This window comes from Melanotaenia boesemani, chromosome 12 (assembly GCF_017639745.1).
Source record: "Melanotaenia boesemani isolate fMelBoe1 chromosome 12, fMelBoe1.pri, whole genome shotgun sequence".
Classification (NCBI taxonomy): domain Eukaryota; kingdom Metazoa; phylum Chordata; class Actinopteri; order Atheriniformes; family Melanotaeniidae; genus Melanotaenia; species Melanotaenia boesemani.
This window is the reverse complement of record NC_055693.1, coordinates 11,739,463-11,765,656: the sequence shown is the minus strand read 5'-3', so window position 1 is coordinate 11,765,656 and position 26,194 is coordinate 11,739,463. Positions and strand designations below refer to the sequence as shown.

General features: G+C 38.1%; 2 protein-coding genes across 2 annotated transcripts in view; one reads left to right on the top strand and one right to left on the bottom strand.

The window, feature by feature from the left end:
- Positions 1-14,675, top strand: part of klf12b (Kruppel-like factor 12b) — a 40,478-nt gene extending 25,803 nt beyond the window's left edge. Inside the window, 3 exon segments of the mRNA XM_042001092.1 lie at positions 606-741; positions 8,579-8,736; positions 10,440-14,675. Coding sequence (XP_041857026.1) covers positions 606-741; positions 8,579-8,736; positions 10,440-10,621 — 476 coding nt within the window. The 3' untranslated portion in view covers positions 10,622-14,675.
- A 1,760-nt stretch (positions 14,676-16,435) lies between these two features.
- On the bottom strand, positions 16,436-20,702 carry klf5b (Kruppel-like factor 5b). The gene is made up of 4 exons (XM_042002750.1): positions 20,376-20,702; positions 18,805-19,702; positions 18,628-18,687; positions 16,436-18,264 (listed from the first exon to the last, which is right to left on the bottom strand). The coding sequence occupies exons 1-4, from the start codon at positions 20,553-20,555 to the stop codon at positions 18,086-18,088; spliced, it is 1,317 nt and encodes a 438-aa protein (XP_041858684.1). The 5' UTR covers positions 20,556-20,702; the 3' UTR covers positions 16,436-18,085.
- Positions 20,703-26,194: the final 5,492 nt, after the last annotated feature.

The following is a 26,194-nucleotide window of genomic DNA, read 5'->3' as shown; positions in this document are numbered from 1 at the left end:
CTCAGCACCTAATAGATAAATTGTGTGAAGGCTTGTCTTTATTTTAAATATCATTCACTGTCAGTCGCACTCATAAGGGAACAGGTGCTTAGCAGAGCAGTGCTCATGCATGCATATGTGCGTTCAAGTTGCACATATTCAGTATTCAAAGAAACACTCAGCAAGAAATCACTTAATGTTTCCACAACTGCAGTGCTCCACCCAGCTTCTTATCTGTGTAGCTGGAGGCTGATATAGATTGTTTGTGCATGTGTGTGTCCTTTTGCATGCTCCCTTTTTGCTCTATAAGTATGCAGCTACTAGGTTCAGTGACATGGTTGAGTGCTCTCTCCTCGGCTTGAGCATTGCATTTGTTTGACAGAGCCTGACTGAAGGTACCTGTACTGAGGACATTTAAACACACTACAAACCTTAACAAACACGAATATATGTTAAATGATGTCAAACCTAGACAACAAAAATATCTTTGTTGGATAGTTGGATTAAATGGAGATTACTTATTTACAATTAGAGACACTTTCCAGCACACACAATGTGATATGCCTTATAAGTTTACAGCTCCAGTGTCATGCTTCTGACTCTTGTATTGTTTCCCATCCTCACAGCACACACAGACCACAACGGCCTGTCGCCAAGGCAGATCAAAAGTGACACCGATGACGATGACCTGCCAAATGTGACCCTGGACAGTGTTAATGAGACTGGCTCCACAGCGCTGTCTATAGCCCGTGCCGTACAAGAGTGAGTATCTAAATATTGACATATATGAGCAAAATCTCCAAAGACACCTTTCCCCTTCTAATTAATCTTAAAACTTTCAAAGAAAGCATATCTTTTTCTTGAGCTGTTGGGAGCTTTAAAGAGAATAAAAGGCATGGTAGCACACACGCAGAACAGTATCATGAGCTCTGATAGAGATAGTAAGGACTCCAGCAGAAATTTCCCCAGATATGCCTTTTACCCACACTTTCTTAGTTGTGGACATTTGAAACTCATCCACCAACTGAAGACTCTTCAATGCCACTGCAAGGCCAGTGGAGGTGGAAAAGGGTTGGGCATGCACCTTGCAGTTGCTCAGCAACCAAACTGAAACAGAGAAAGAAAAAAAAAAATAAAAGAAGAATGACTGCATACAGTTAAAGTGCAGTTTCTAAAGTGTGTAATTAACACAAATGCAATTTTTAATGATAATCTTCTGCCATACTAATATGTAACATATCTGTATTTGAAGGTTTTATGTATTTTAAAGGCTGTAAAAGCTCTAATTCGCTTGACTGGATTAGTTTTAGTCAGTTTATCTAGGTTCCTAACAGACTCACATGACCTGGAAGTATGTAGGTAGTAGCTATGATAACAATTGGTCGGGTGTTCTGAAAACTGCATTACAGGCACTCTGAAGGTTTCTTTTTTATCTCCTTTAACAATGTATACACAAGGGCATCATTTGCAAATGGAAACAAGATAGTAGCGTCAGATTTAAAGAAGTATATGGCCGTTCAACTCATATCTGTTTAAAATTACATTACAGTCATTTAGTCTACGCTTTTCTCCAAAGCGACTTACAGTGGCAGGTGGTCTTGCCCTATGGACCCAACAGGAAGGTGTTATGCTCGTCCCTTGTGGGATTCAAGCTCTGTTCTCCCACAGGGGAGACAGGTGCCCAGCCAACTGAGCTAACCAGCTCAACTAAATAAACGTAACAGTAATTTTTAGGATGGTTGGATGCATATGAGCAACTAACCTCAGTGTGAAAACTGTTTAATTTCACTTGTGACTTATAAAATATGTAGACAATTATTATATTTAAGGAATATATACATCGTTTTTTTTCCTGCAGGAAACAACCTTGTACAGTTAAAAATTAATGGGCAGGTATCTCAGATCTGCATATTTTAGACCATCTTTTGACTTCTGTTTCACCTTTACTAACTCACATCAACAACATTGATGGTTGCACAGTGATTGTATTGCATCATAGTTGTATTTTCCTTATAAATTCATATCACTTTCCTTGACCTCATGACTTTGTCCAATGAGCACAAGCAAAACATTTTAGAAAAAGCTATGTGACATCATTCTGTTTACTATTTGAGTGTAAGTCTTGTGCATATAATAACTCTATCAACCAAACTGTCACAAACAAATATTTTGGAAAAAACTTACATAGTATAATTGTCTATTTTTTCCTCTTGAGCTGGATAAGAGCCGAATTCTCCAACCTAATGTAAAGCTTAGCTTTGTGCACTACTGTGATTTTATGACAGCTATTCCACATTTAAATGCATCTGTGTGGGTGTGCATCTATATGCCTGTATGCATATGGCTCAGACATACTTTATGCCCTGTTCGGCCTGCAGACACCAGTTCCTGTAGTGCCAGTCCATCTGTGTTGAAATGAAAAGGCTTCCTTTCCAGTGGATGACAGCTTATAGTATTCTGATTTGTCTCAACCCTCTTCTGCTGCTGTCCATAAACAGTCAAATTATCAAACTGGTCAGACTCACCTCAACACTCATGAGACTTTTATGCAGACTAACTATATGGAAAGCATTGCAGGAGTGTGTGAGAATCCTGCTAATGATGCAGCATTAGTGAAGCTGAAAGTAGCTCAGACCTAGCTCGATAGATTTTGGTACAAATACTTCAATTTACAAGGTCGACATTATGTACAAGGCATTTTATCATTTGTTTGTCCACTACTGTCTGTGAACATCTATGCTAATTAAACTTAATAGGTTATTATAGTGGCACTAGATGACACATTATAGTTACAAAATGGCATAACCCTTTTTCTTTTTTTTCTTATTCATTGGGACAAGTAGAGGTTGCAGTGTATTGCACCCACACACTCACTGGAGGATTCAGGTTTCAGTGCAGGTTATTGAAAGGGACAGGCTTTGCCCTGAGTGCTATACGTGGGCATCGGGTGGTCAGAGGAGAACAGAGGTTGGCAGGACCCAACCTTTCATTGCCCAAGCTTTCACTATGGAGATAAATCACCAGCCAGGTTTAGCAATGCCCTGCCAGGGCCTGCCCACACACTCACTTCTGTGTGTGCAAAGTGCAGACTGAGCTGTGTGCTCCTGTGTGCACCCGAAAAAAGTATGCATGCGCATTTATAACTATTAAGGCTCTGGTTAATGTGGGTTTCGTACTGTATACATGCACGTGTTTCTGCGCAGTGGACAGAACAGCTGGTTCCAGGAGGAGGTCAGCCATTGTCAACAGGAACACAGACTTGCATGTTTGTCTGTGAAAAACAAAGCAGTCTGTAGTCTTCTTGAGTTACATGCTGGCTTGGCGATAGAGAGAAAGAATGTGTGTGCTGTATTGACACACCACATGCACACTATGGACATCTGCACTGCAACAGAAGCTGACATATCACTCCGTTGTGTCGCTATATTTCTTTTCTTTTGTACTCTGTGTACATTGTGACTGTAGAAAGAATAGCTTCATATAATTTGGCACCACATTTACAAAAGCAGTCATCCAAAGCGCATCAGTGAGGAGAAGTGCAAGGGTGGAGGATGGGAGTGCCTGCAGCCTCCAATCCAGGTATCCATATATAAATAAATGAGTGAAAGGAGAGAGTTAGGGTGTGTGTGTGAGTGTATCATGTGCTTCTTGGGCAGCCTCCTCCATATTCATGTGTTTCCCTGGGGACGGGTGGATAGGCTATTGTGGGAGAGTGTTGGTGAAAGAGAGGAAGACAGAGAGAGAGAGAGAGAGAGAGAGGTGTGTGTATATGTAGGGGGCAGGGGCTTGTGTTGGAAGGGTTTTCTCTGCTGAAGTCTGGCTGGTCCCCAAGGACCCAGGGGCCATGAAGCAGAGCAGGTGAAGGGGTGAGTTGTGGGGTAGTATCCTTAGACAGGTACAGGAATGCCCAGTGGGCAGTCTTCCAGTGTATACACAGAGTCACAGGCTCCCTTTCCTGTTTTCTTGATAATTCTGCACTTCTGTTTGAGAAGCAGACTGTGCTGTTGCTGAGTTGAAGCCAGTGTTGTGACCCCGCCGCCCGTGAGAAGTCAGAAAAAATTAGTGTTGTGTTTGCATTGTGAGAAAACCCGGATACAGGTGACATATTCACTTCCACTGCTCTCAGTGTTTCTGTTGTGCCTGTGAAGAGATGAGGGGGGGTGTGGGGACTGGGGAAGCAAATGAATTAAAACGGAGGTCAGCTCTCTTTGAAATCATTCTCAGCTGTACTTCCTATTTCACTTTGCTACTTTAAGAGACACAAACAGACACATTCATACATCAATAATGCTACGCTGACATGGTTTCAAGCAGAAAGATTTTGCCTCTGGGTAATCATGAGAAAATACAACAAATTAATTGTTTTTGGCAACTATAATATAGACAGTGTATTTTATGAAAATCCTCAAGAAATAGTGTTTGTGTTATTTTCTAAAGACCCCCATCTAAATTTTATACTGTATTTCCAAAATATAAATACTACTTAGAACCAATTGATCTTAAGGTGATTATTGATTTTTATAAGTCTGTAATCCCAGCTGCAAAGACTGGGCATAGAGTTCACATTTGAAATAAGAGATTGAAAAGCTTGCAGTGGTGAAGGTGTCCGTTTTATTGAATTAATTACAGCTTATAATTTAAACCTGCTTCATACTTTAATGGTTATAATTCACTTTTTTTTAAAGGCAGTTCTGTTATTTAATTTTGTGACTTCATTTCTCCAATGTGCTGAATAATTTATCCTCTGAGTGGCCCTATTTAAAAAAAAAATAATAAAAAATAACAAATACCCAAATTGCTTGGAAAATTCTCAATCTGTTCAACCAGAACTCAATCATGTGAGATTATGTAATGGAGGAGTGAGGACGACCGAATTTGAATCAGCAATGCAAAGCTGCTGCTCGTTCTGTGTTTTCGAAGTCATTGTAGTCAGACCTTCCTAAATTATATCATAATCATGAAGTCACTTCGTGGATGAAGTCAGAATGTAAACATCCTCCTCATCTGCTCGATGTCAGAGCTCAAAGTGTTTCCATTGTAAATCCTGGCTCTTCACTTCACTTCACTTTCCTAAACTTACAAACACACACACACACACACACACACACACACTCAGACACACACTCAGAGACTTGCGGTGCTCCATGCTCCAGATGCTTGTCTACATTTCTCTGTCAGATTAGTAGATGGTTCGTGAATAATTTTATGAATACACCTCTTTGTCTTAATGTTCAATTTTGACATCACGTTGCGATGCTATTTGTGAGCTTAGAGAAAAAAGGAGAGGGAACTTAGAGTTCACTTCATATCTGACCCATGTGATCATTTCCTGTACAGCTTCAGGTTGGCTGTAAACCAGGAGTAACAGGTGATTTGTATGTATGCATGTGTAAATTTTTTTCTGTATTTCTGTGTATTTGTTTAGCCGTGTAGCTGTGTCTCTTTGAATGTAAGCGTGTGCTATATCTGAGTCTGCTTTTGACAGATTATGCTTTGGTGAAAGAGAGAGGCAGGAAGTGGGTTGTGTGTGGTGGAGACAGTTCACTAGAGGGCCTGTCTGGGAGCCCCTGCTCCTCTTTTAAATCCTTTCAACATGATCATAGCTGTGTTTCCTTCTTCCCCTTTCCTCCCCTTCTCACCCCCTTACCTGTTTCTCAGTAACCGACCGCAGCACAGACTCCACCATGGCTCAGAGAGCCCTGTTAAATATATTCCACAGATATTACTCCTCCCCTTAAGTAAACAGAGATGTTCTTGTTTTCTCTCTCTACCGTATCTCCCTTTTCTTGCCAATTCTCTGGGTGTGTGCTGCAGTCATGTGTTTATCGTTGTGTAAAAGGTGCTCACTGTTCTGCAGTCAACAATCATGGGTGAGACATGGACCACTCACCATGTATCACAGCCTCTTTATTTACTCATTTTTTAATAGCCATTGATGTGATATGTGGGAAAATTTAGATATAGTGTAGGTTTAAAGCTGCTCTGCACACTCACAAAAACATGGCTTCTCTTGTGCAGTTTAAAACAAATAACACAGTCATTGAGATCTTTTAAGAGAGGAAATGTCATGCTAAATTACATTGATGATGGAGGTAACTTATTTCTTAGCCTCACTAAAGAGGACTGAGAAATGAAACTTTATTCTTCCAGTCTGAATCAATTAAATATTTGAGCCACAAGACTTTTTTCCTCAACTTGTTACTGATACGTACTCTAGTGCAGAGTTGCAATGCCACCTGCTGGCAAAGCTTCTGTACTGCAAGTCCGTACCCAAGAATCAGCTAATGTCTACACTATTTACAGTAACTATGTCTATTAGAAATAACAATAGTAAAAACTATTTAAACAAGATTAAATAATTTAGCATATGTAAATTTAGAAATTAGCTTAAACTTTTTAATTACTCCTATATTATTCTTTCTTCCTATTATTATGCACTCAGTGTCATTAGTGTTCCTTTTATCAAGTAATTTTACACATATAATAATAATATGCGTTTTGCCCCAATAAAACTTTTACACAACTTAAAAACTCCCAACAGTCAGTGTTATTTTTGTCATGCATAAATATTATTAAGTATATTCTATTTTATTAGTTTAATTTTAGGCAATCAACACATGATAAGGCAGATTATTTGTATTGCACAGTTCATACACACAAAGCAATTCAAAGTGCCTTATAAAGGCATAAAGATAAAATAAAATACATTAAACATTTAAGAACAAATTAAAGCATACCGTGATAAAAGTAAGCAGCAATGTTTTTAGCCCTGATTTAAATGATTTACATTAAAAATGATATATACATCAGGTGTGCAGGGAGTTTGTTCTACAGGCAGGGAGCATATACACTAAATGGTGCTTTACCTTGCTGGGTTCTGATCCTGGGACTAATGAATAAACCTGCCCCTGGTGACCTGAGGGATTTAGATGCTTCATATCCAACAAGCAAGACTGAAATGTGGACCGAGACTATTCAGCACCTTGAAGACCGTTAACAGGATTATAAAGTCTATCATTTTACACACAGGGAGCCAGTGCAGTGATTAAAGTACTGGTATTATATGGTATGTTTTCCTGGTGTTGGTTAGGACTCAAAAAGTAGAATTTTGGATGAGCAGCAACGATTGAATTATTTTTTAATAAAGACCTGTAAAGACACCATTACAACAATTTAACATATTGAATTTAAATGCCAGCAGGAGTGTATCTATTTCTTGCTGTGATAAAAAACAAAAAAAGGGAAAAGCTATGCTTCTTGCTATGTTTTTAAGGCGCAATAGGCTAAGTTATGATCTTCATGTGACTGCTAAATTTCAAAACAAAATGAACACATACAGTCAGGTCCATATATATGTAGACTTTGACACAGGTTTTGTTGTTTTAGCTGTTTACCAAATTATATTAAAGATACAACTATCAAATCAATATGGGCTTAAAGTACATACTCTCTGCTTTAATTTGAGGGTATTCACATCCAAATTGGAGGAAAGAGGAAGTACCTGACTCGTTTTCAAGAGATCAAAAGTAATCGGACAGTTAACTCTAAAGTTATTTCATGGGCTTCATGGGCTGTTCCCTCATGCATCCATCATCACTAAAGTAGGTAAAAGGTGTGGAGCTGATCTAGGTGTTGCACTTCATTTGTAATCTGTTGCTGTGAACCTACAACATGCATTCAAAGGAGCTCTCAATGGATGTGAAACAGAACATCCTTTATCAGAGATAAGAGACATGTTAGGAGTGACTAAAACAGCAGTTTGATACATTCTGAGAGAAAGAGCACACAGGTAAGCTTGGGAACTGAAAAAGGCCTGGATGTCTATGGAAGACAACAGAGGTGGATGTTTGCAGGATCCTTTCTATAGTGATGAAAATCCACCCACAAGAAGAACACTCTCCAGGAAGCAGGTGCATCAGTGTCTTAGTCTACCATGAAGAGAAGACAAATACAGAGGGTTCACCACAAGGTGCAAACCATTAATCGGCCTCAATAGAAAGTCCACATTAGAGTGGACTCATGAAATAGCTGGCCAACAGATAAAACTTAAGATCAACCTGTACCAGAATGAAAAGAAGAAGAAAGTATGGGGAAGGGTTGAAATGGCTCATAATTCAAAGTACACCTTCTTACTGGTGTTTATTGATGATGTGGCAGCAGACAGAAACAGCTGGATGACATGTATAGTTATCGGCATTTACTTTCTGCTCAGATTCAGCAAAGTTAATTGTTGGATATCACGTCATAGTAAAGATGAACAATGACCCAAAACATACTGCAAAAGCAACCCAGAAGTTTTTTAAGGCAAAGAAGTGGAATATTCTGCCATAGCTGAGTCCGTCATCTTTTTATTTTATTTAATTTTATTTTATTTTATTATTAAGTTACAACCCATCCTTAAATTAGCAAAAAGGCTATTCATATATGCATATTAAGAATTCTTGCCTAAATTATGTGACTGCTAAGCAATTAGAACAGAAATTGCAATAAGCTTAAAGTTGCTTTCCAGGGAGACTTTGGAAAATGGTGATGTGGGATGTGAAGCCACTGTCACAATCTAATTGTACTTTTATCTTGCTCTTTATTGTCCTTCCTGCAGCTCCATGTCCCCGTTCAGTATTGACAGTATACGTCGCCCCCGGAGGTCAGAGTCACCAGAATCCAAAAAGAGAAGAATCCACAGATGTGACTTTGAGGGCTGCAATAAAGTGTACACCAAAAGCTCACATTTAAAAGCACACCGGAGGACGCACACAGGTCAGTGAGTCTGTGTATGTGTGTTCATATATATGCTGAAATTCTGTTTTGCTTCAGCATGATATTTATTCAAGTCTGAATGGGTGACATTTACACTCCCAGAAAGTCTCATTTATGTGACCCAGCAAACATGTAACTCCAGTAATATTGTGCTCAGGCCACTCTGAAAAATACGTAATGACTTACTTTGAAGGCCCTGTAACCTTAAATTTTATTCAGTCTGATTGCCAGAGACTGCAACTGGTGGAAAGTCAATAAAAAAAAACCAACAAAAGCAAAACAAAGAACGAGACAAACTGGTGGGTACAATTTAAATGCATGAATATATGTTTAAAAATCAGCACAAGCATGCTGTGCACGCTGTACTTTTTTCAGCAAACAAATCAAATAAAATCCTTGAGTTGTCTAATATAAGCTTATACAATTGAATATATCTTTACATACCCATTTTAACTTGACAAAATGTCAATGAATTGACAGACTTTTAGAAATCCTGAGTGAAATACTGGTATTAATCTTTCAGTATTAACTTCAAAAGACCAAAACAATTCCTGTGAGAACTTGCTATGTGAGAATAACTGATATTTCTCTTAAATGTAGGCTTAAAACTCGACCTAGTGCAGTCATGATTCAGTCATTAAAGACTGCTGACTTACTGCTACACAAAGTTGTGACTAAGTTATGATATCTTTTTCTCCATGTTTTCCTTTGCACAAACTCAGACACACGTAAACATTAAGAGGATATTTTGATGTCGTTTTAATAAGGCTGTCATGGATTGAAACCTTCCGATAGCTAACTGTCTGCTTAACAAAAAATGTGAAAACTGACAGTGAAGAAGTTGAAGAAGTTATTTGTGTGACTTGGGTTGAAGAGGAGTCTCTAAATTGGAGAATTCACAAATAATTACCTCTAGGAGCTTTTTGATCAGGCAGTCAACTCACAGGCAAATAATATTTGGACTGACAGCCCCCATGTTTATATATATATATATATATATATATATATGTGTGTGTGTGTGTGTGTGTGTGTGTGTGTGTGTGTGTGTGTGTGTGTGTGCGTTTGTGTGTATGTGTGTGTATGTGCAGGGAGTTTTCCAGCCTCTTGGAGCTGTCTTTTATCCTTGTTGCTACTTTTCTACCTTTTAGCAAATCATCTTGAAAAACCAGTAGTTAAGATCATTTCCAACACACATTTATGGTCCACACATACACTGAAGCATTTAGCATGAATTTCTTTAAATGACTTTATAATGTCCTTCCCACACACACTGATGGCGGTGCACCTGCCATCAAGTGCATCAATTCCTTGTAAAATGATACTTTGACATTCGGAATGTCATGCACCTGAACAACCAACTCCATCATTGAAAGCTTGCATATCAGTACATATGCAGTTTAATAGAATTATTACATGTAAACTGATTCTAAAAAACATCTTGGAATTGTATAAAGTGTCATTCTTACTTAACAAAGACGGTGTAAATGCAAACTTCAAAAATTTGATCTACACATGAGCTTCATTAATATTTAATATTAATTCAGTGTTGACAAAGTCAGTTAATGTGGCGCCTGAGAATGCATTCAAAAAAAGAAAAGACTCTAAATTATGAGTTCAAGGAGCAATGAAAAATGATGACAACATCAGTGGCAGTTCTAAAGATGTGACAGAGTGTGCGCTATGCTTCTTGTCTTCCTCTCCAGGGGAAAAGCCATACAAATGCACCTGGGACGGTTGCACCTGGAAGTTCGCCCGCTCTGATGAGCTGACGAGGCATTACAGAAAACACACAGGGGTGAAACCCTTCAAGTGTGCAGACTGTGACCGCAGCTTTTCCAGATCCGACCACTTGGCACTCCACCGACGGAGACACATGCTGGTGTGAACCAGATGCTGAGCAACTGAAAGAGAGGTCAATGGAACAGACACACACATTCAGACACACACGCGCAGGCAGCCAAGGGAGCGGGATCTCCTTTTGAATGTTTTTCAGCTGGCCTGGATGCCCACAGTCACACTCAGATGCACACATAGACACACACTCATCCTTTAGGAGGAGTGGAGATGGAGATGGAGAACATCGATGGATGAAGGTGCACAGAGCTTGCGGAGCACAACACAGGGTCACTTCTGGATCCTCTTAGGGTTGGAAGGACGAAACATCAGGATCTTTTATCATCATTGCTTGATATGGAGCTTGATAGGGAACTGTCTTTAACAGCACTGTTTGTTAATGTTTCACTTTGATTTGGAAAATGATATCGCACTCTTTGTTTGGACAAAAATAGCTATATATATATATATATATATATATATATATATATATATAATTCAACAGCAGAGGTTTCTTTTTGGTATCTTTCTTTTCATTATTGTTCAAACAACTGCTTCTTTCAGCATTCATAATGTGAAAGACCCCATTGTATTGAATGGATTTCCTGTGAGTTCAGGAAGAAATTAGACCTGAAATGGATTACGGGAAAGAACTTGGGCGTAGTTGGAATTACAGGCAGTATTGTCTCATGTTGCCTCAACAAGAGTTTCATATGTGACCAGAAGAGGGCAGCATAGAATCATTAATGGTTTCCCACTTGAAGTCTGCCAGTCATCCCATACAGGAGAAAAAGAGGGCTGAAGTACACCTTTCCCACAGCCAGCAAATGGTAAAGAATAACAACTCAAATGGCCACTCTTTCAGTCATTGGTTGCTTTCTTTTAAAAGATGGAAAAACTGGACATGCATATCATCGCACCAGCAAGGAAACACACCATTTTACTATCCACTCACATGGATGCCGGACAAACCCATATTTCATCAGTGCTATTCTTTATGTTGAGCCTCTTGAAAGCATTTTCTTGGAAAAAAAAAGAATCTTTTGTGGATTTTGAGCTGTGATTAGCAATCAGTAAAGTGCAATCTTAAAGGTTAAATATACTTTCAGTATGAAAATGTTTTGTTTATTGAATCTTACCTTTTTTTTTTATGCCTGCTTATTGCTTATGTTTGACTCTGAAAAATATGACCCCTCATGTACAGTGAACTTTGAAACAATCAGAGGAGATTTCCAGTATGTGATGAAAATTAAAAAAACAAACAAAACAAACAAAAAAAACAGAGGCACCTTAGAGACTTCCAATCTATCCCTAATTTATCTGTGTGTATCATTCAACTCAGATTTCTCTGCTGCATTTAATAGAAAAAGGAATTTGTGTTGTTGTTTTTGCACAGCACAGCAGCACTTGGCCATAAGCTGACATTGATACCAGCTGATGTGTTACAGAGATAATTTTGTGTACAGTACAGAAGAGCAATACATTTGAAGGAACATCAGACTTCTCTTTGTTCTGTTTGTTGATGTCAGAATCTGAGGAGGAGCCTCCAGCTTGGTCTCACTCAACAATTCCCTCTGTTACTGTCTCGTCTGTAGGTCCAGTTCAAGCTCTGATGTGTCTCAGCTGGTGATTTGCTCTATATAATCTTACATTTTATGTTATTTTACAAATGCAGAAAATCACTTGAAATGCTTTTGCCTCAGTCCAAATGGATATAAGGTTTATTACCTGAGATTTGGTGATATAACATGCTGAAAAATGCAGGAATTGCACACATGCATACATACATACATAGCACAGATAAATAATAATACATGCACATGTACTTACAAGAATATGTTATATATACACATAAAGGATGCAGGTACTGGCAGAAAAAAACTTGGAGAACATCAGTTTACCTAATCAGGGAATTCAATTAAAAGTATATTTTTATAGTCCTAATAACAGACACTTTTGCAAGTATTTCTGGTGCTCTTTATGCTGTGTAAAAGCTTCAAACATAAACTCCACCTATCAGGCCAACCAATGTTATTTGATAGCGCTGCCAAATGCATTTATTGGACCGAAGCCAGCAACAAGTAATGGTAACCTTTTTTGATTATAATATCTTGAAATCCATACGCTCATACACTAATGCACACATACACACACCTGCACACTTCAGCAGCCTCACTTTTAGTGAAGAAGCTAAATCCAGGAAGTAATTTCACACATGCATGCAAGGTGTGTGTGTATGGGTGAGAGAGAGAGAGAAGAGTTACCCTTATGTTATCATTATTTATGTAAAATGTTTGTGCACATGTCATAATGCCCAACTGTATTATCATTTTGGCAAAAGCATATCAGCACCTTGTTTGTTTTTTAGTATGATTTTTTTTTTTCAAATAATTTTATTTCAGATGTCAATTTATAAACAAATAATCATCATCATATTTTATCCATCCATATAATGTATTAGGACATTTAATGTATGAGGGGGCCCTTTGTGATTAATTATAATTCTTTCTTCTCTGTAAAAAGGATTTTTTGAAATGTTGTAATATATGTGATAGTGAAGATGAAACCTATTACAAAGTTCTACAGCCTGTATATACATTGGAAAAATAGGGCTTTTGATTAGTAGATGCAGGAAATACATTTGTACATGTAAAGTCTTTTCAGAGACTGTAATTTATCTAATTTGATACACAGTGAAAAGGGGCTAATGGTATTCATCATGTAAATTATCATATGTGATGTTATATAACAGCTTTTTATTGTTTCGGGTTGTTAAACAAGTTCATGATCAAATTATTATTATTTTTTCTTTTTTTTTTTTCTTTTATAAGGCTAAACCAGTGTTTGCTATAATCAACAAATTATTTATATCCATCCACCATATTAAGGTACTCGATTTCCTGTGTTGCTATTTTGCTATACCCGGACAAGAAATTACACAGATCAAGCACATATCAACAACACATGTACTTTTGTATTCAGTATATGATGTTGCATGCCTTAATACACCAGTGTTTGAAGAATTTAATTAGACTTGAAGATGGTGTCTCCACAGGACAGGGTGTATTGTATTTCCCTCCCGCATCTCTTTCCTCATTTTAAAGCATAATTTTGTTACGGCAACCAGGGTCAAAGTTATGCAATAATGATGAATAGTGCCTCATATCACAAACTTGTAATATCACCTGCTCTGTGCAGAATTTTCAATTTCAACCTGCGTGCTTCGGTTACTACAAATGAGGAAAAACCGGGAATTTTGGAGAAAAAATAAATAAACAAAAAAAAGCACAGACAACAATATGCAAGTTGGACCTTTAACGTTGAACTATTCTTTTCGCACTGAGCCTTATACCATTGTGTCAAATGCAGCATCTTCTCATAACACTTTAACAGGCTGTTGATAGCACATACCATTACTTTGCTTGCAATAAGTCACTTCCTTGATGGGGAACGGAGCTGTGTGACAAAGGCCTCTGGAGGTTTTAGCTTTGGCGCATCCGTTCAATGCAGTGACTCCATGGAAGGTAAAGAGGAATCCAGTGGTCAGGATTCCAGCAGTAGATTGACACATTTGTTAATAAATACTGATGTTAGACTTTTTATCAGTTAAATTAATATTTTACTTTCTGTGTAACATCTGCTTTTGATTTTTCTGGTTTTGAAAATTTAAGTAGTGAAGCCAATGCCTATGTTTCAAGTTTGCTGATATTACGTACAGTAATCGTTGTTCCTGTATTTATGTAAAGTGAGTGTAGTGTAAATATATTCAGATCTTTTCATTCTTACCGTAAAAAAAAAAAAAAAATGTGATATTTGCTTCAGCGTTGCTTCAAAAGGGAGATTCTTCACATGGAATTCCACATATGTAAAAACATTTTTAATCCTAATATTTTTCAAAACTTCAAGAACAGGTGTCTGTTTTTTCCCGTTTCTTTTTTGTTACACTTTTTTCTTTCCTCCAAGAGTTGTATCAAGTCAGTGTTTTGCCTTTTTCTCTGTATTTTTCATATGGATGGAGCTGTGAAATTAAAATGAGTTCAAACATATACATGTATATTAATATGAATGGAGGCATGAAGGTTAATAAAGTTGCATTTTGTATGTAACAGACTGGGATGGAGCTTGTTGCTATCTATGACTGGATGGTATGTAGCTTAAATGTCACTTAAGACATTTGAGTACTGTTCCCACATTCATTGGCATTCAGAAACCTAATCTTGTTATAAGAAAAGACATTTTAAATTATTGCTAATATACAGTACAGCAGTGTATACTCAAAGTACATCTGATTATTACAGTAAAAGAAGCAAATACAAATACTATAATTCATCTACTTATTTAGTTTATTTACATGTAAAAATAAGTACTTGACTTGAATTTTCTTGCTCAGACATAATTAAATAAACATCCATGTAAAATAACATAGTTCTCATAGTAACTGGTTTTGCTGCTGTTCTCTAATACCTACAGAGTGGTATTTTAACACTTGGTATGATGTAACAGCATGAAGTGAATGTGGTTTCTGAGAATGGGTTACACTTTAGAGGAAACACCATGCACATTATGTGCAGTGTTAAAACTGGATCTGGGTGAATGTTTGTGCTATGCACAAAAGGATTCAGATGATTACAATCAGTCCCTCCACTAAGCTCCACTAAGTATTCTGAGCATGCAATATGTCACCTATGGGATTTTTAGCTTACGAGAGTTGATATGTAAAGAACAGCAACAACAGTGCAAATAGTAGTTCCTGACAGGTAACTTTCTTTGCACTCCGTACAAGCTCAGGCAGCTTCTGTGGTTTGTGTGGATTCTCTTTTGTTGGCACTTTTGGTCTAAACAGTGTTACCAGCACTTTATGCAAATTGATGAGAACATCGTTTTGATTTCATAGAATTGCTATAGAAGTGATTCTAATAGCGTGCTTCTGACTGATTTTGAAAACACCAAAGAACTTGGCACAAGAGTCAAAAAAATTATTTGAATTTTAAGACTGTGGCTTTGAAATATAGAAATCTCAATAATGGGCCCTTAGGCCCAGTGTGGAGATGCCTTTTTTATCCTCTCCAGCTACATCTTACTCCCCTAATGTTACCTTTCACCTATATCTAAGATAAGGAGCGCTGTAGAAACGGCTGCTCCGTCAGTCTGCCTGTTCCTGTTGTGTCATATGTTGTTTTGTCTAGTCTTGGATGGGTTGTACTGAAAACATGAATTTCCCTGCAAGGGATTAATAAAGTATTTCTGATTCTGAATATTCCATTTTAGTACCAGCTCTGATCTCAATTTCTCTTTTCAGATAGTGGTGAAAATATAAAGATCTGGCATCCTTGTCTGTCTTTGACATTTTCATTATAATTTAATCATTTGTAAAGCAAAAATTATAAACAATATGAAACCTAGTTGCTTCTAATCCACAGCTTTGGTTTCACCTTAAATTAAGCTGGAGTGTAAAGATGCACACAGGAATAATTAGAATGGATTGGATTTATACAGCACCAAAAGCGCTTTACATTATTCGTTCACTCTACATTCACACACTTGGTAACCACAGACTGATGGAAACATGTCTGCCAATCTGTGCCAAGAGCTTCTCCAACCACCACCAAACTTTCATTCACATTAATACAGTTTTGGAATGTGGGAAAAGTGTCTTGTCCAAGGGCAAAACAGTACAATGACTGGGATAAAATGGGAGTTTCAACCGTCAAACCTGCAGTTACCTAATGACCTGCTCTACCGCCTGATCCACAGCTGCCCCAGGCCAACAACAATGTAATAATGTAAAAAATCTAATATGGAAGGAAGAAACTGTTTTTTTTTCCTTTCTATATTATTACATATACATACAGACAATTGTGTTAAATAAAAACAAACACAAACACTTTTATTTGCACTTTGAGGGTCATATGGGTCAATTTAACATTTAATCAGTTTTGGTTACATGTTTGTTTCACTTTGACACAAAATATTGCAATATGTGTGTATATATACTGACATTTAATCCACTGAGCTGTTTTCTTTGCTGGATAAAGTGATACTGTATTCTGCTACATTAACAGTTTAATCTTTGTGGCCTCTGCCAAAGAAAATTATTCAAATGAAAAAAAATAAAAATTAATTGAAATCTTTTTGCACCCAAAAACAATAAATTGATTTTATTATTAAATAGTAGTAACAAAATATATACATCTTAAAATGAAAGAAACTTTAAAAATTAATTTTGTTCAACCATATTCAAATTCTAAAATTTGGTCATGGTAAAGAGATTGGCCAATGCCCTATGTTGCAACTTAACAAAAAAAGCTATTCAAATCTAGGAAGTTATCTACTTTTCTCCCTGTGTATTAAGTAGTTGTTGCAATATTGGTGACAAACAGACAAATAAAGAGCAGACAAACAGAAGCCAAAGAGGAAGAGCCTACATTGGAGTAGAGTACCTGTCCCACTTGAGCTTTTACCCCCCCCCCCATCCAGGAAAGCAGTAGAAGGCACATGTGGAAAGTTGTAAAAAAAAATCCACTAATTTTAATGCAAAAAAATCTGAGATCTTAATCGTCATCAGCAACCATAAAAAAAAAAAGTTTTGCAAATCTGTGTTTATTGATTCATGACAATAAAAAGAAGTTTTCAACGTTTTAAATAATACCTGAAGACTTGTTGCAATATTGCTGGGAAGCTGCAGTTAACATGAAAAGAGGGGAAAAAAATCAATAAGTTAAGCCTTTTTGTACAAAATGTAAAATAAAAATAAAAATGCACCATTTAGATTTATGTCCTGCACTCTCTGCGATGACTGGAAATTACAAATGTAGCGGAACGGGTAGGACATTCATTGTGCTGTCCAAATGATCACCATTAACATCTCATACCCAACCTATTCCTTTTATTTCAGTGAGATGAATAAAAATAGATCTTCTTTGGAGTAAGATTCCCTTGTAGCAAAGTATCCCATAAATCTGGCAGTGTTAAAGTCATGCTGTGGGCACTGTGCTCACCGCATGGCTCTCAAACAGCACTGATTCAATATTCATAACACCTGCTGGCAGGAAATCTACGACCACGACTTGTTCACACACAACTTTTACTAACTGCCGTTACTCTCTACATTACACTTGCACAATTTGACCTGCTATAGCTAAAAAACATACTTTTCCTTCCAGTCCGTAGCATACATAGACTTTGCTGTTTAAGTATATCAAATAAATGTTTGTATGACGTGATCTTTACAATCAAAAACCTATGTATGAAATTCATGGCTGGTGGTTTTTGACTGAAACATTTACAAATACCCCCAAATAATGAGGCATTTGTGTGGAAATTAAATAAGGCAACAATAATAATTTAATATTTTTACTTTATAAGAGACTATTAGTGGTGGACGAGTGCCCCTCAGTGTGTCTCCACTTGAGGATAAGCGGACTACACCATCGTTTTTAATTAGTGCCATAATTCTGTCCATGTGCACTCAACAACAAAAAGACTGACTTGATATGTTTTAGGGAGGGGAGCATTTCTAGCTCTGGTGCCTCTTCATGTGTAGGGCCAGGTGGTCGGAGCGGGAGAAACAGCGGCTGCACACTCCACACTGGAAAGGCTTTGACCCAGTGTGTTTCCTGAAATGGCGTGTCAGCTCATCAGAACGAGCAAAGCGCCATTCACATCCCTCCCAGGAGCACTGGTACGGCTTCTCACCTTCAGCAAGGAGAAATTACAAAGTACACTATGTATTATATGTATATATACACAGTTTAAACTTTTTGGATATATTTTTTCCCAATTACTAACATCATTTAAGGAATTGCAGAAAAGTCTTTCATGCTACACTTCTAAATGAGAGGTTTTAATAATGAAAAAACTGATACTGCTGCTCCTCTGTGAGCCATAAATCACAGCATGTCCCGTCTTTCTTCCTGCCCCCTTTACGAGAGTTGCAGGGTTATGTGATTTGACAGCAGTGGGCCTGGTCTGTCAGCAGACAGAATGCATCTGCATGCCAACTACACTTTTCTGCCTGGCAACATCCTCATTTTCAAGTGCAAACTCCAAACATTTTACCTGTGTGAGTCCGCAGATGGGCTTTTAAATGAGAGGACTTTGTGTACACTTTCTTGCAGCCTGAAAAAGATAAAGCTCATTATTATTTGCAAGTTTTATCTAAAAAAAGACACATTTCAGTCTTAATATTGCTGTAACTCTCAACTTTACTGTTGTTAGACAGGCCTGAAGTCTCACCTGGCATATCACAGTGGTGAATCCTCCGTCTTTCCAGATCAGGATTAGTCCTCCGATTGTACTTAGCCGGAGCCGACTGGGCCAACACTGGGGACAATGGGCCAATACCTGTTGTCATACTTGTATGCTGGACTGGTCCAGCACTTGGGCTTTTGACAAATCCAGCAGTGTAATTTTGGTCTTGATTTGCGCTTGGTGCCATGTTGTAAGTCTGTCCAGGATCAATGGAACTGGGGGCCTGAAAAGTTAACTTAGAGGCAATGCTGGCTTCATAGGAGGGAGGCGGGGAGAGATTGTGAAGGAGCTCTTTGCCCCTGTCTGGACTTGGGGGCTCAGAGTTTGGTGGAGATGGTGGGAAACAGGTGGATCTGAGCTGATGACCTAAGTGGTGAGTAAAATGAAAACATTCATTCTGCAGGCTGTTTGGAGGTGTGGGAGAATTCTGCAATGCATTCCCCAGTGGAAGACTTAATGGAGCTATGGAGATGGAGTTCATCTGAGATCCATGAGCAAGCTGCTCCAAATCAGAGTTCAAAAGTTGAAACAGGGGAACGTCCTGGAAATCTGGCGCTTCCTGTTTTATGATAAAACCACTGCTAGCACTGTCAGCTGCTCTAAAAACGCCTGGGTATTCTGGGAGAGTTGTTGGTACTCCATTACCTTGGCAGGTGGGAGGGATCAGGGGGTGCGAAGACTCTGTTTTGATGGGTTTCATTGCCCTGCAGAGGCCAGGATGCAGGTATGTGACTTCAGGAAGGAACAAGTTCATGTTGACACTATAAGGGGATGCAAAGTCTTCGCTGAAAGATGGCTCCAGTGCGATAACGCTGTCTCTACACAACGTTTTGGAATTTACTGTATCCTGTGGACACAAGTAGCTGTCCATCTCTGATTTACCCTGGAAGACAGAGCAGATTATCAGTAGGTCATACAGGCAATAAGTCTAAAGCTAAGCTGTTTTGCCCTCCATGCTTAAGTATAGCATTTCTGTCTGACTTTTTATGAATGATATAGGATCAAAGACCAACTATTAAATGAAGAACATAAGCATAGCAACACACCATTGTCCAAAAACTAAAGAATACATTAAGCTGACAGGACAAAAATTGTGCAACATAAATTAGAAGATGCATCCAGGGCCTGTACTTGTGCAAGCTTCTCACAGTAATATTAAATACTCCTCCCTTTCTCTTTTACAAGCAGCTCCACTGAAACAGCCCAAGCTGTTTCAAAATACATGGCTGAAATTAGAACATCCAGTTGCTCTGCAGTGCTATGCAACCTCTTTACAAGTTTCGAGAACGGGTGCTCATCTCTACCGTGCCTTGCTTGCCATTCACCCTACAATCAACGAATGTCAGCATCAACAGAGATTTTCAAGCTCACGTTTTCAGTCAGTAATCACAGGCCTGCCTTCACGATTAGGATCGCACCTTCAAATGGAAGTAGCCTGTTCTGCTTTGATCAGCAAAATCAAATATTCCTACGTCAAATATACGGACATCATAAGGCTACAAACTGAAATGAGATAGATGCAAAAAATAAATGAATAAAAAAACACGGCAGCCTACCAAATTATAATCCTGAAAGGACGACGTTCCCGGGATAGCATCCCTCGTGTTACAGAGCTCTTGTCCATGATCTTCACCTCTCCGACCGTCAGCTGGCAGTGGTGCGGTGGGTGTGTGGTGGAACTGCGCGTCCTGCTGCCCCGGAGCAACCCAAACATTATTCCTCACGGCAGCGGCCATAAAAGCGATACAGTCTATCTATCCGAAATCTTTGACAAATAAATTTAGCATATGTATTATTCTGTTTCGAAACAATCTGTACGAGCAGCTGTCAAACGCTCATTCTCTCCTATTCAAATTACGCAACTGCGTGATATCAGCGCGTCTGCAGGGCGGGGCGGAACATGTGCAAAATAAACAGGGCACATCATGTATGAATGCTGTGGTTTCTATGATACAAAAAATGATTAAGGATTAAGGTAAAAGTAAACACGTGGCGATAAAGAGTCAACTCAATGAACGAGGTTTCGATGGTTGCGTCCAGTTTTTTTCCTTATAATAAATTAAGGTTTTTGGGTCAGTGTGTGCAGTGTTTCTCAGGGTCGTGTTGGGCAGGTTTTGAGGCTTCTTTAGTTGTCAACAAGACGTGTTGTGTCTTAAAACTGAACAAAGAATTTAAGTCTTTTTGTTTTTATAACCTGGTGTAAAAGATGTCCAAGAACAAATCAAACTGATCAGTTCTATGCCTCTTACAAATCTATTTAGTACATTTTCCTTTATTTTATTTATTTCTTTATTTTTTATTTATTTAATGCTTCAGATAATCCAGCGAGCTCGGATCCTGGTGTGGCATGTTAAAACCGCCTCGGTGCAGCTGTCTGTCAGGACTGCATACTTGATGCCAACATTCCTGAGCCAGCAACGACGCCTGCTCACACACAGTAAAGTGCCAGTAGATGCTTCCATCAAAACACTTCAGCATTTCAGAGAATTGCAGCGTGTTGTAGAGTTGCATACCAGTTAATATCTTCTTTTTTCATTACTTTCACCTATCATAAATAACACAAAACTGCAATTTCTGATTCCATGTTAGCTTGATTTTGCAGGAACTTTCACATATTGCATTTGGCTCACTAGTAAAAAAGTAACAGTAATCCAAAGTCTATCCCTCTTGAAATCACAGTGGCAGGAGCTTTGTACCTCAGCTTAACAAAACAGAATTGACTTGTCAAAGTCATGATTTTTTCCCCCTCACAGGTGTATGAATGATTACCTCATCCCAGTGCAACATGCTGGAACTGGGACTGTGTGCCCCAATGTTGGCACTGACAGAAACAAAGCCAGGCGATATTTCATTACATAGTGTTTGCATAAAGTCAGCCATTGTAAGATTTGTTTTTATGTGACATTTATGCTGCCACTCCCATCCACACGTTCCTTCAGGCAGTTCATGTCCTCTCATTAAAATGGTGTAACTGCAGCCACTGCAAGCTTGACTGAACCTGTTTTGTGTGTCACATGTGTTATATAGGGTCATGTGTGAACATCTTATTTTTTCATATTACTCTTACATTTGTTTAGATTGTCAACTTGTTTAAACTCTAAATTTCTAATTCATTTATTATTTATAGGACCTACTTCTGTATTGTTTTCAAGACTGTACAATTTATTATGGGAAGCATTTATTAACTTTATTGCCCAGATTGCTAATTTTTGTCACTCCTATATCTTTTAAACTAAATGTGATTAGAATAATTCTGTTACATCTCAAAAATTAATTAAAACATTCAACTATTGAGCAACAATAAAATCCAAGATTTTCAAACAGAAACATAAAAAAAGTCCAAACAAATGGGACAATAAATTGCTTACATGCTAATAAGCTATCTGGTAGCAGAGCATTTGGCAATACTGGCCTTTAAACATTTCCCATGGCTATTTAGCATTGGCTCTCCCCCACTGCTGTGTTTAAAGCTTAAAGCTCTTCAAAGCTTGCAGAACTTCTTCCTGACATGATTTAAAATGGGATTTAAGTCTGGATCAAACAGTTTAAAACAACTTTCTGATTCATTTTCTTTGTGTGTGTGTATATATCGTTGTTTGCTATTGGTTACTGTCCTGAAAAACCAAAGATATTCTCCTTAAATGAAGCTTCATGATATGAGGTAAACCATTTTGCTCTAAAATACCTTCATAATATTTTGATTTAAACTTTTCTTTCATACAGTCAGTCTAGTAAGAGACAGCAAAGCAGGCTCACAGCATGAAAGAACCTCCATCATGTTTTACTGGATTTCTTTTTTTACTTCCTTGTTGGTTTAATTTTGTCAATCATACACCAGACTGGTGCTTGACAATCCCAAAATGATTCGTTATTAGTTCCCTTTGTCATTAGAATATGATTTGAAACAGACTACAAAAGCCTTTTTTTCAGACTCCCCTTTTTGTGCTTTAATTTCAACAATGGTCTTTGCCAATAGAACCCTATCAAGCTTTGTGTGCAGCACATGTCAGAGATTAAAAGCAGCGCTCCACCTTACTCCTTTTCAGCCTGAAGCTCTTTAGATTTCTTTTGTGATGTTTTTTTTCACAGTCAGCACCAGCCTTTTCAATGCTTTTTCTCACACATTTCTTGGAGGCACATCCCTGAAACATCTTAACAGTTTTATGACTGCGAGCTGGTCAAACAGGGATTTCAAGATCATTGGCCTACATAACATCCTTGTAGGTTTGTTAGTTTTTCAATGCATATGTGACAGTCATTGTTTGCACTTTTGTCATCAAGAGTACAAAAGAAAATTTGTACAATTTATTAGTTTGTTATGATGTGAAATCTAACAGTTAAGCGCTTTGTTTTGATTTTATTTTACTTGGGGGTCTAATTTAATTCAATAAAGTCATTGAATGCATCAGGATTACACTTTGTATTCAGATTCAGATTGAGAAAACTTTACGGGCAATTCATTTGCAGCTTACCACAGACAATAGTCAGCATTCAGTGCTTGAATGCTTGTTGAAATATGTTAATACATATATATTTCTTTATCTATATTATGATTTAACTTGGGACATTTTATTTAAAAATATATTATTTTACAGCCGTTTTAATCACAGTTACTGTTTTTCATAAAACACATAAATTCAGGGCCACACACACAAAAAAAGTTCCAGTGTACACTTTCTATATGTTGCAGTACCAGAAAACTTGAAATATATCCCCATAACTGCTGATCCATTTGGGAGCTGACCGATTGCCTGTCATGTGCTGACCTTTCGAAGTGCAATTTAAATCCATGGATGTCTCAACTCCAAGAGGAGCAACTGTCATTCTTGGCTGTAGCTCTTCCTGTACACCAAATGTGAGTCGAGCCCTTCTCCATATCCCCTCGCATTAAAACCTCACAATATGCCCAACAACTGCACAGCGGAGGAGAGAGAATGTGTGGTATGTGCTTACAGCATCACAACTCATCTCTCCTCTCACATGGACTAATATGGCCGGGCCGAGAGGGGATTGAACAACAAACGCATACACCAAACTCATACTGTGTTTTTTTTCTTTCTTCTTTCTCTGAAATGGTGAAATAGCTTCAAGAGGATTCATTTACTTGCTTTGCTTCATTTGTAAAATGAATATAGGAGAGAGTGTGTTGTGCATTCTTGATACTGTGCAGGCCTGCTCCTAACGAGCTTAAAAGTTATGACATCTGTAACACAAGTAATACAAATGAATCTTATGGGCTCTATATTTAGCAGACTATAAGCAGGTGCTTGCCACTCCCACCAGAGGGCAATGGTCAGCTACAGATGAAGTTATTTCTCCATCTGTGCCATAAAACATACTGAAGCTGTTGTGTTTGCCTTACAGTTTTATAATGTGGATTGTGATCATAAATAGTTCTGGGGCTGCTTTTCCATGAAACTGCTTGCCACTTGTATGAGACTTCAATCCAAACAAGTTTTTATAACCTTGATGTCCTTTTGATGACACAAACAAATTATTTTTACAAGACTCATTTTCCTAAATATATTTAAATGGAGAGTTTTCTAAAGTAATTCAAGGTCAGTTATGCCTTGAAAGCTGCTTAATGCTCATTTTGTATGACTGTCTGTATTCTCTTTAAAACATCAAGTAGGCACTCAGCATAATAATTAATTTGATGTCAGTTTTACAAAGCCTGCCCTTGAAAAAATGCAATCAATAATTCTTCCTTGGCTTTATTGTTTTGTCTCAAGTTTGGCTGTGTTACAAGCTGGGCTTGATGACTCTGCACAGCATTTATCTGATCTGACACAGTTTCATTAGGCATTAGTAATCATTTCCATAGCACAAAACATTAGAGTACTCCTGTTTGTAAAACAGCAGATGAGGCTAATGCCGTTCTCTTGGGAGAAATTCAATATAATTTGTTAATTAAATGGAATAATTTAATTATAGTAACTTAGAAAGCATTCATCAATATAATTGTTTCTGGAGCTACCATTATAATTGAGGTTTAAGTGAAAACAAGTCCGTTTCTAATGTTGGTAATGTGCTGACATAGTTCTCCCACCCTCCATTTGTTCCTCTCTCTGATCTTCCACCATGCCGTTTCTCCACAGTGTTTTCGTTTGATAGCCAGCCATACCACATCAGCAAGACCAAAACATTTATTACAGCCATTTAATTTAACCTCTCTACAGGCACAGACAAGAAGACAGAGATGATAGCAGGGCCGCGCTGAAAGACTCTCGCTGTTCAGCTTCTAATCTGATCCTCTCTGTTGCCCTTTCATAAAGACACCAGAGTATTACCCCGACTCCAAACATACCTCTGCCATTTAAACTGTCTTAGATTTCACCGCAAAGACGGCTAAATAGAGTGCAATTCATTCTTCAGGGCCTAAATAATAAAACATAATTTTAGTCTAATCTGCCCAAAGAATGTCCTCTGTTTGAAGTTGACAGTGCTCTATCTTCTAGGAGGAATAATTGCCTTTTGAGTACAGCATGAGAGGCCACTAAGGTAAGCCTGGTGAGGGCCTGCACCTTACAGGTGTGTCCTTGGACAGACAACCTCTCCGTTGTTCTAGAGAAAGGGAGCGAGGGGGGAACCAGACTGAAAGAATTCATTGCAGTTGAAACTTTACAAGACACCGGCACAGCAGCACAGCTCTTCCCTCTCAGATCACTGTGTGGCCTGAGTGAAATGAACAAAGGGACACTGATAACCGGTAATTCCTCCTGTCTTATTCAGCTGACAAAATTCTTGTCAGTAAAGTTTTATCATTTTGCTGGACTGGTTTGTGGGATTGACCTGCTTGTAATCTGTTAAATTTTGATGACTGCAAAGTGACAAAGTTACTGACAGTTATTGTCCAGAAATGTAAACGTCACCCTCTGCATAGTGCAGGCTTTGTCTGCTTCCACAGGCTAAATTTCAATACATCCCCTCAGTTTACTGGCATTGCAATCGAAATCCTGTGTAGCCATTGATTATGAAGTTAAACATTAATTTCCCAATCATTTTGGTTAAAGTGTAGCTATTTATCAGTTATATGAAATGGGTATTTTGTAGTCAGTCTCACTGAGACGGACTGAATCTATGCTTCATTTTGCTCAGCTTCTCCTGGTTTTTAATGCTGCCTATTAATTGAGCAGAGAAATCTGTCCCTTTCGGAACATGGCACCAAAAGCTGCTGAACAGCTGTCCCAGCTCTGGAGAATCATATGGAAGACTGCATTATCGGCCTTGTTTGAATATTCCCTTAGATTTGGAATAATCAGGCAGCTATTCAGCAGTGAGATGGCCATGCACAGATGCCAAAGCACAGCTGAGGGAAGCACAACGGTGTAATGCCGCTGAAACACACAAAAACCAGCCACATGAAAAACGTGAA